This window comes from Carlito syrichta, unplaced genomic scaffold, assembly GCF_000164805.1.
Source record: "Carlito syrichta isolate Samal-C Ts95f unplaced genomic scaffold, Tarsius_syrichta-2.0.1 Scaffold308254, whole genome shotgun sequence".
Taxonomy (NCBI): Eukaryota; Metazoa; Chordata; class Mammalia; order Primates; family Tarsiidae; genus Carlito; species Carlito syrichta.
Genome location: NW_007252350.1, coordinates 105,974 through 117,056, shown reverse-complemented (window position 1 = coordinate 117,056; position 11,083 = coordinate 105,974). Strand labels below are relative to the sequence as shown.

Genomic DNA, 11,083 nt, shown 5'->3' with positions numbered 1-11,083 from the left:
CTAAGGTGAGTGGATTGCCTGAGCCCGCGGGTTTGAGACCTGCCTGGGCAGGCGAGACCTCATCTCTACAATAAATCAAAAAATTAGCTGGGCGTGGTAGCATGCGCCTGTAATTCTGGCTACTCGGAAGGCTGAGGTGGAAGGATCACTGAAGCCCAGCAGGTCGAGGCTGCGGTGGCCAGAAGTGGCCACTGCACTCCAGTCTGGGCGACAGAGTGAGATTCCAACTAAAAAAAACCAGAAAAGTGCTGTAATGAATAACCTGTATGTATGTCTTATCTTTGCTACTGTGTCTCTGGGATGGATTTCTAGAAAAGGGATTGCTGGGTTGAAGTTTAAGCTCGAAAGTAATTTTGCCACATATTTCAAATACTATTGACCACTAGCCACCGTAAGAAATGCATTTTATATTGTGTGACCTAGTTTATATACAAACACATACATAACTAAGACAAGTGTCATAGTTACCTCATTACCTAAAATCTGTTTTACTTTATTTTATTTTTTATTTATTTATTTATTTTGAGTTGGAGTCTCACTCTGTCGCCCAGACTGGAGTGCAGTGGCCGCTCCCGGCCACCACAGCCTCGACCTGCTGGGCTCCGGCGATCCTGCCGCCTCAGCCTTCCGAGTAGCCGGAACTACAGGCGCGCGCTACCACACCCGGCTAATTTTTTGATTTATTGTAGAGATGAGGTCTCGCCAACTTGCCAAGGCAGGTCTCAAACCTGCGGGTTCAGGCATCTGTTTTATTTTTAAAATTCAGGTTGCACATGAATGGAGCTGGCTGCCCAAGTGGACTCCAAAAAGGGAAAGGTTGGGAGGGGATAAGGGTTGAAAAAGTATGTATTGGGTACAGTGGTCACTATTTGGGTGATGGGTACAATAGAACATTATGCAATATATCCATGTAACAAACCTGCACATATACTCCCTGAGTAACTTTTTTTTATTTTAATGTAAAAAAATTCAGACTGCAATGCTAAATGACCTACTAATGGGTCATGACTCAAAGTTTTAGAAACATTGACTTGACCAAAGGTTGGTACGGTGTTTTCTTTTTCTTTTCTTTTTTTTCTTTTTGAGTCAGGATCTCACTCTGTTGCCCAGGCTAGAGTACAGTGGCATAATCCTAGCGATCATAGCTCACAGCAGCCTCAACCCCCTGAGCTTAGTCAGTTCTTCCACCTCACCACCCACCCAGCTAATTTTTTTTTTCTGTAGAGACAAGGTTTCATTACGATTATGTTGCCCTGGCTGGTATTGAACTCCTGGGCTCAAGCAGTCTGCCCACCTCAGCCTCCTGAAGTCTGGGATTATAGCAGTGAGCTGACACGCCCAGTGGTACACTTTTATTTGAAAGAGCCAGTAAATGTTTGGGACTTAAGAGACTGGTTATGGTCCCAACTCTGCCTCCGTCATTGTAGCCATACATGTACAAATAGACATGGCGATGTTGCAGGAAAACTTCATCTACAAAAACAGGTGTCTATAAGATTACAGAACTCTGTCTGAGGCTGATCAAGCCACACCCCCAGGGAATGAGATGAAGTCAGCTTCACCTGTAGCCCATGGATAGTTGGAAGTGGGTAGATGACTGAGTAAAATTGGGACTCCGGAAGGAAGGAGAATGAAGGAAATGGCTGTTGAATGGCAGCAGTGGCTATCACATTAGCCTAAATATTCTTAGTCACCACTTAACATGGTTAATCTCCAAATATGTAGACAATCTTCCATAGACATGTCTCAAGTGTTAAATATAATGTAATATTTGTTTGCCAGTGTTTTTAAGAGTAGACAGATGGGATTGGTAACATAGAAGGTCAGTGCTCAGCATTCTTCCAGATCTAGTTTGTGTATGCATTCTTTAAATATTTTTAAGTACCCGTCTACCTCTCTTGACTCTGAGGCACTGTAATAGGTGCTTGGTAATCAAAAATGGTCAGAGCATGTTACCTTCCCTCAAGTGAGACCATTTAAGTTTTAAAACAAAGTTTATTAGTGAGAAGAGATGGAAAAAGGAAGAGTCATAGCAGAAAGACCTGCCATGGGCAAGTTTCTCAAAAAGAAAAACCATAGAAACATAATATTTAAAATTAGTGTTTACTGTTAAACTGGACATTAAGGAAAAAATAATAATAATATAAATGTAGTAAGTATTAAGAGATAGGGCTAAACCTTTAGGGAGAAAAGTTATGTTGCATAATTATAGGTACCAGCTTACTTAAATTTTAGCTAAAGTCTTTATAAGATATGCAAGAAGCCGGGCTCGGTGGCTCAGCCTGTAAGCCTGCGCCTTTGGGAGGCTGAGGTGAGTGGATTGCCTGAGCCTGCGGGTTCGAGACCCGCCTGGGCAGCGAGACCTCATCTCTACAATAAATCAAAAAATCAGCTGGGCATGGTAGCGCGTGCCTGTAATTCCGGCTACTCGAAAGGCTGAGGCGGAAGGATCGCCAGAGCCCAGCAGGTCGAGGCTGCGGTGGCCGGAGCGGCCACTGCACTCCAGTCAGGGCGACAGAGTGAGACTCCAACTCAAAAAAAAAAGATACGCTAGAATCTAAGTTAGTACTTTCAGACCATATGATCATAATCTTTGGCATAAATGGAGGCAAAAACATCAGAATGGCAATGGGGCATGGACTCAAGGTACGTCATGTTTTGTCTGCAGAAGAGAAAGAATAATAAAGAGTAAAGTTAGTGTTCTAAAAGACCCAGTTCTTGCTGTCTGAAATAGCAAGGGAAAAGGGCTCGAGTCCTAAGGACAGCACAAGGATGGAAGGTGGGCAGATAAATGCAGCAGGTCATCAGCTCTAAGGGAGTCCTCCAGGCACTCATGTTCACCCTGCTGGAGTCTTCAGACTTCCATGCCTCATACCATCAGCCTGCTTCGGCAGAGGAGTCACGCAGCCGGGTCTTCAGTTGGGGAGACAGTTCTCTCTAGATCAGTCTGAGCTCCTTGAAACAAGTGGGTCAGGGGAGAAGTAAAGGGGTTAAATGCAGACCTGGAAAAATGGGTGATGGAGACTGAAGGGAAGTAGAAAGGAATCTGAGAAAAGGGAGCATTGACAGATAGGAAAATATCCAAGATTGACTATTTAAACTGTAGGGCTTCTGTTACTCTTTAGTATCTTACATTAACAAGCGTCTTTTCTTCTACATGTTCAAAGTACTTTTACATGTGTCTCAAAGCAGTTGCAAGGATCAAAGAGGGAAAGGAGACCAGTGGAATTAGCTTGACTTCACAGATGTGAAAAGTAAGTATCTGGACAGGATTAGGGCTGCCTCAGGGACTCAGTTAAGGTGCTGCTTGTGACCAAAAGCCTGGGGTAGCAGCGCTGAAGGCTCTGCAGGGGCTTTTCTGTACAGCCACCTCTGTCCTCCCATCCTCCACTCCCTGACAATGGACCAGTGACCTTACCCTCGCTTACTTAATGCAGGACTCTTTCTCCTCTGTAGATTCTTTGTGGGAAAGAGATTCCTCGCTGGATCAATCGACTTGCCTACTTCAGCTCCTGCATACCCTTTCTACAGAGTTGCCTCCCGAAGGAGTGGCTCACTCCCGCTGCCCTGCAGTCTAGCGTCAGCCAAGAGCTCCAGGATGAACTGGAGGAAGCAGAGGATGCTGCGGCATCCGCTTCCATGGCAAGCGCTGCACCAGGCTCCAGACCCGGGCGCCACACTAAGCTATAGATGTCTCCAAAGTCACACATTCAGAACTGTCTCTGGCAGTTGAATATCACTAGAGAAAAGTAAACAGAGTAAGCGTCCTTTGGATATTTTGTATGCAAAGATGGCTCTCCCCCAAATCCCAGTTTTTCAGCTCAGGATTATATTTGTAATCAAAAAAATCACTTGGCGCCAGAGGGAGAACTTTGTATGAAGCTGCCCTCTGTTTTTTTTACCCACTTGTAAATTTGGATTTCCTTCTGTTTTATACAAGCTCTGTTAAGTTATGTTTACAGTATTTTGTATCGCTGTTTACAAATCTTGCATGGACTCCTGCCACGTGAAAGAAGAAAATCTTCATGTCTTCAGAAATTAGGCAGGTAATCTTGTACACTTCTGACAATTGCCAGAGCTATGGCATAAATAATAGGCACACAAAAAGGTACTTAAGCAGTTATAGTCACCATCACCTGCTTAAGAATGGTCTTTAGATTTGTGTTTGTTTTGTTAGCGTTTTTTGGCACCAGGTTGCAGAGAACCAAACTGGCCTGGGGTGAAGGAGCACACACTTAGCCCCATGGGGGCCCGGGGCCTCTTCCTCTCCACGCTCCCTCCCACTCGTAGCACATCTCCTAAGGTGCCCATGGAACGGTTGTTTCATCCCAAGTATCCGTCCACCTCGGCAGGGTGGTATGTTCTTGTGTCTCTCTGACTCCAATGCCTCTCATTCTATAGTTAAGATGTTTTTTGTTAAAGATATTGTTAGTAACTGACAAGTGTTTTTGCACATGTACTGGGGGAGGGGCTTCGTTTTTATTTTAATACACATTGATTTCCTCCCTGCACAGGGTTTTGTTGATGGTGTAGGAATATCCTAAGTGGCAGCCTTCTGAGTAGCAGTATGAGTTGACATTCAACTGCTTTTAACAATTCAGGCTACCTTTTATACTAGACCTTGAAAACTAGAGTCTAAACTAACACACCCAGAAAAGGTAATTCTTTGATATTTTATACTTTTTATGTACCATATCAGAAAGAGTATGTTGGAGTTTGTTAGTTTGCTATGGGAGTCGTTTCACCTCATAATAAAATGCCTAGTCTCATTGACTTCTTGAAAAATCGTATTTGTGTGTCTTAAAATTCATATTTTTGTGTTCTCTCAAATGTCTCTTAGATAACATACTATAAGAATGAAATTGTCACCACAGATAAATTCTCGTTAGCAAGGAATCTGTCTGCTCGGGTCTACTCCCAGTTTGACCCTTGGATGTAAGAACCAAGTCATTACATGTCAAATTCAATTTTTCTGCCTTAAGAATGAATGTCCTATGAAAAATATTGGATGCAGTGTATAAATTATCCAAGGCAGTGACTTCAGCTTTATATATATATATATAATTTTAAAGTTATTTACATTTATTTAAGCTTTTAGATTGGATTGTTTGCTATTGTTCTTTGTGTAGAGATACATATCTTTCAGTAAACTGAAAAGTTTTCCATAAGCTGATTTTGATTCATTTTATCAACTCAAGCACACCCTTTTACAGGGACAATAAACCTTAGGTTATAAGCATTGGCCTGAGGACAAAGAAGCCACTTAACCCAATTTATGCTTTTGACTGTTCTGTTTCCAGAGTGGAAAGCCTTTACAAATTATTCTCAGTTCTTTAGGGGACAGAGTGCTTGTTTCAAGAGATGTGACAGAAGGAAAAAAGAATATATGAACTTTATGAAATGTTGACTTGGTTTAGGTCTAAAAATGAGATTTGGGACAAAACACTAAGGCTCAAGCAGTGAGTTGTTCACTAAGAAAAAAAGAGTCCTATCACCAAACCCAGGTTAATAGGAACTGTTTGATGCAGTTTGCTTGGCATATTTTTAATACTGTGTTGGATTGTGGTTTTTTTCTAATTCATTCAAACAGACATGATTTAAACCTGGGCTACTGACACAAAGAAGTAGCCATTAGTTAGACAATTCTTGGTGAATATCCAGGAATACTCCATCTGTGCTTGTCCAGAATCCAGCAATTTGGCACACAAATGATTTTACTGTTATTTTGTTGTATTTACTTTCATCTACAGCATTGGAGTTTTAAAATAGGGTCCTGGTGGAAATAGTGTCCTAAGGCCAATTGTCATACTAACAATTAGCAAATAAAATTCTGGACATGAGATTCCTTGCCATCTAATTGTACCTGAAGTTGAGAAATGTCTTCCTTTAGAAAATCTCATTCAAGTCAGGTTCTTCTCTGCAGTTCAAAATTGAGAATGGATTTAATTAACTAGCATTTAACCAGCTTTTCCTTGTCCTTGGAGGAAAAGAATCTTGTTCACAACTTGTTACCTGTTAAAAAAAATCTTATATCAAAAATCTACTCATTAATATACATGTGATACAGAGTTTCTTTGTTATTGTTGTAACCAAGTAAAACATATTTCTCATGGTGGATTGGGCAGTAATACAGTGTTAGAGGGTCAGAAGCTTCTGGTTTCCACCATTTGTTTTCAGTACCCCTGGGGAGTTTTTAACCCTAACAAGGGAGGATCAGCATTGGAAAGTGTGACTTGTGGGATTGTAGAAGGCAGGGGTTTACAATCATAGAAAGCCTCCACTTGATGCCTGAACTCCAACCAGCTGTTGCTCTGACCCACAGCAATAGCGCAAGTTACCCATCACCAGCATTTGTAGAGCAGGGAATTCTGGTTTTAGTCCATTGATAGCATTGTGTGTGTGAGGAGATTCAACACCACGGACAGCTGCAGGACTCTATCTATGACTTCTTTCCATCACAAAACGGGTAGAAACACATTTACTGCTTCAGGGTTCTAATCTGTGTGTCTCCTTATGGCTCCGTTTCTGTAAGATACTCTGTAATTTTGATATATGCTGTATTTTCTTTAAATGACTAAGTTTAAAAGCCTTGAGTTTTGTTCAGCAAGCTGGCCATACTGCCATGGTATCCCCTTCTCTTCAGTATGACTTTGGAGTGCAGCTCAGTGATTAGACTTCCGTTGTCTACTCGTTCAATACGCGTACATCTTTACCGATTGAAAGATGTTACAGCTGTCAAAGAATCTTCATGAACCTGAAGATTATTTCTTGTGAAGTTGAATGCAAGTGTACTGTCATTCATAGTGTTTATATAAAAATACCAGGAATCTTCACTTTTGCTACCTTGATATAGCATTGGGCTATCATGTTGCAACATTGAAATACATCAATTTATTAAAGAAGTACTTTTATAAGAAACGTTTTGTGTGCTTTCTGACTTCAAGAGACTACAACTGTTGTGTATTTGTGTTGGGCAAGTGGTGAGGGAGGATTTTTTTGTTTGTTTGTTTTTTGAGATAGGGTCTCAGGCTGGAGTGCAGTGGCGTGATCCTGACAATTCTGGTTCACAGCAGCCAGACTTAACTGATCTTCCTGTCTCAGCCTTCTAAGTAGCTGGAACTACAGGCATGTGCCATCATGCCCAGCTAATTTTGTTTTGTCTTTTGGGATTGTGTGTGTGTGTGTGTGTGTGTGTGTGTAGACAGGTCTCACTATGTTGCCCAAGCTAGTCTCCAATTCCTGGGCTCAAGCAACCCTCCTGCCTCAGCCTCCCAAAGCACTGGGGTTATAAGCGTGAGCTACCACACCCTGCCCGGGGAGGTATTTTTAAAACCCAAGAATCCCATCTGCTCTGCAGGTACATGGACAACCCCTCTCCCTCGTGTCTCCCTCTTTGTTTAATCACATGCATTCCTCTTGCGCTCAACCTCCAGGGTCCAGTGTTTTCGCTGTCAAAGAGAGCAACAGGAATCAGCCCCAGCTTCCGGGGAATGGAGACAGGGTGGGGCAGGCTAGAAGAGGGTCTCTCCCCTAGGAGTCAAGGGGACAGACCTGCTGAGGCATGGCACGCACACGCGCACACTCCCCCATCTGGAAGCAGCAAGCAAGCAGGAACCTGGATAACTGGGCTCGTTTCCCATGAACCTGTTCTGCTTCTGCTTGGCACTTCCAACCCAACCCTTTCTCTTTCTCCACTGGTCTTTTGCACCTAGCTAAGTAATATTTTCCTCCACTAATTCAAAAACTTGAGTTAAGCATTGCTAAATAAATGAATTGAGTCCTTTTGTCAATGTCCACTGTCCACTCTCGGCTAAGTAATAATAATCTACAGCTCATTTGTTGTTGCTTCCAGACAGGAAGCAAAGGGGACCTCTCCCCAGTCTAATATCGGTTCCTAATAAACACTAATAAGGTTACAAACTCAAATTCAGTCAAGCAATTTCAAGATCATGCTCGCAGCAGATGCCAAGTACATGGAAGACAGTGGTCTTCATTTCTTTCATCATTAGCTGCTCCTGAAGTTCTTACCTCCCAGGTATTAGCCTTGTTCTAACATTGCAGATGTCTGTGGGAATAAAGATGAACAGCTTCTTGGTATACTTGACGAGAGGTAAATTAGTGGCAGACGGCTACTTACTTCCTTATAGATTCGAATCCCAGCAAACTGCGCCCTCTCAAACCTGCCCCTTTATTCCCTTTTCCAAAAAGAATATCCTTCTAAGGGTCATGCCTTGACCCTACACTGGGAATTTGAGTTGATACCTCCTTGCCAAGGCCAAAGGAGCACCAAAGAAGAGCCTCGTCTCAGCCTGATCAGGGAGGCATTCATTTTCCAGAGACTAGATGAGCTTGCCTGTACTCTGCAACCCTGCCCTTATCTGGGACGATCTCGTGGTCCCAATACAGAATGTACCACTCACATACTGCTGAGGATGGAGGAGCGCCCCCATCTTGGAGCTCCTCCCTGACACCGAAGCTTCTTCCTTGAGAGCAGCTGCCTGGTTTGCTGAAGCTGTTGGCTGCCAAACGGTTCCCTTCACGCTCAAACTCCCAACTGATCTATGGGGTTTAGTACCTGGGCGACCTTCAGGTGCTTTTGAATCCCCACCCAAAAGGTGGACAACCCTGTTAACGGCCTTGTAAACAGGTGGGCTCAGGAGTAAAGTTAGCAAGGTCACTAAGACAGGCTCCTGCCAGTGGAGTGAGCGAGGCCTGCTTGCCCCACTGCACTGGAAAAGGAACGTGCATCTGATGGGGCTGAAGAACTGTTTCAAGTACCTAGACCCTGAGTAGGTGGCCAGTGAATCCACTCAAATAGGGCCTGGGATTTTCAGATCAAACAACTAGGATCGTAGCCGGGCTCAGTGGCTTAGCCTGTAATCCCACGCCTTTGGGAGGCTGACATGAGTGGATTGCCTGAGCCCACGGGTTCGAGACCCGCCTGGGCAACTTGGCGAGACCTCATCTCTACAATAAATCAAAATGAGCCAGGCGTGGTAGCGCGTGCCTGTAGTTCCAGCTACTTGGAAGGCTGAGGCGGAAGGATCGCCGGAACCCGGCGGGTCGAGGCTGCAGTGGCCAGGAGCATGCCACTGTACTCCAGTCTGGGCGACAGGGTGAGACTCCAACTCAAAAAAAAAAACAACAACTAGGATAAGCAGATAGAAGGGAGCCAGGCTGCAAGACTCAGCCCTAAACAAAGATTGAAGGAAGCTCATGCCTTCCTCTTCCTCTTCCTCTGCTAGAATAGGTAAGTGGGCACCACAGAAATGCCCTCGCATTATCCCCTGGCAAGCAGTTGATAATCCACAAAGGTGACCATAAACTCTGAAAGATAGTGGTTTTTGAGGATAAGACAAAGGCAGGGAAAGGGGGGAAACCCTCTACTCCTGCTGTGTGTTTGGGGTTGTGATGGGTATTTTACACACACTTTATTTAATTCTCATAACAGCCTATGACATTTCTGCTTTACACAAAAAAAGAGGTGATTAGCCCAAGACCACACAGACAGCATAGGAAAAGCCCATATTTGAACCTAGCCAATTCCAAAGCTTCTCTTTCCACTTAAGCATACCGCTTTTCTGAAATGGCAAATCTCCAGCCCACCCCAGACCTACTGAATCAGAATCTACGTTTTACCAAGATCCCCAAGTGAACCATGAGTTCATTCATGTTTGAAAAGTGCTGATGTTTGATAAGACTCAGTTCTGTGTGGTTCAAGCCTACTCTGCCCTTAGAAATAAGGATTTCCTGGATGAAGTGATTGTCAGACAGCCTGGACAGGTGTCTGGGGACCTGGTAGTTGATTCTCCAAAATTCACAGGAGATGCGCTAGGAATCCTCAATTTTTGCTTAGTTTAACTCCATCCATATAATTTATTCAAGAAGTACCCACCCCAATAATCATGAAGCATGAGTTTCAGCCCTCTGGAGTTGCTACAGGGAGTTGTTACCTAGGAGGAGTCTAAGGATTCTGGACTGTTCCAAGCTGAGAGACCACCATGAGAGACCACACATGAGAGACTGTTCCAACCTGAAAGACCACCAGGGCCACACACTTCGGGCAGCCATTCCTAAGTACTCGAGTCATCACCAAACCCCCCAGTCTTGCATCTCCAGGCCCTGTTCCCAACTATTCTACACATAGCCTCCTCTGGCCAGCACCTCTATTTGTCCTTGTGTCCCCCTTTTCAATGTGCACTCTGGAAGTCCCAATCTGTGACTCCATTTTTTTCAAATGTTCCTTTAACTCTGCTTTACCTGACCTCTGGCTCTCCCTGGAGAAACACTCCCTCAGCGTGTGTGTCCTCCGCCTCCCAATTGCTGCTTCCAAATAATTTCTCCTTTCCTTCAAACCTCCAACTCCACCAGAACGCGTGCTATCCAGTTCTACCAGCCAGCGCCTCCCCTCACTGCTGTCATCCACTGCCCTCCCGCTTCCTGCTCTCACGGTCTTCCTCTCCACCGTTTTCCTGACATCATTCTCAGTGACTTCTCGTTCACAGAGATGATGCATCCAATTCCCCAGGTCAGTGTTTCTCAACTGGGGCTCTGTTGTTTGGGGGGGAGGACTCTTGGTGCTAGACAATCCCGCACCATTCAAGACGTATTGGCATCTCTACACCCTGCTGGCCAATGACCAGCATATTATTTCTCTCCACAATCATTGCAACATCAGCTGTCCCCATATCCCACCCCCACACACGTTTCATCTCCCAAGGATAGGCAGTCCTCACCCCAGTTGAGAGCCACTCAGTGTCTCTTGTCTCCTCACATCAGCTGTGCACTGAAACCTTCAACATGTCATCATTAGTAATGTTCTGAACCACATTTTTTTTTTAACTTTTCTGAGTCAGAAAATCTCACTTTGTGGACCAAGCTGGAGTGCGGTGGCACGATCACAACTCTATCTCCCGGGCTCAGGCAATCCTTCCACCGCAGCATGCCAACATGCTTGACTAATTTTTTTGTTTGTTTTTATAGACAAGGTCTTCCCGGGCTCTGTGGCTCAGGCTGTAATCTTGCGCCTTTGGGAGGCCGAGGTGAGTGGATTGCCTGAGCCTGCGGGTTCGAGACCCACCTG

General features: G+C 44.3%; 1 protein-coding gene across 3 annotated transcripts in view; it reads left to right on the top strand.

Moving 5' to 3' along the window:
• Positions 1-11,083, top strand: part of DESI2 (desumoylating isopeptidase 2) — a 60,459-nt gene that overhangs the window by 43,538 nt on the left and 5,838 nt on the right. For 2 of the 3 annotated variants that reach the window (XM_021716182.1, XM_008065363.1), the window contains one exon: positions 3,457-6,918. In XM_021716182.1, the coding sequence (XP_021571857.1) occupies positions 3,457-3,690 (234 nt within the window). In that variant the 3' untranslated portion in view covers positions 3,691-6,918. Of the gene's footprint in view, positions 1-3,456; positions 6,919-11,083 lie in introns of those variants that run through there. The other variant, XR_002482386.1, reaches the window with a different exon arrangement.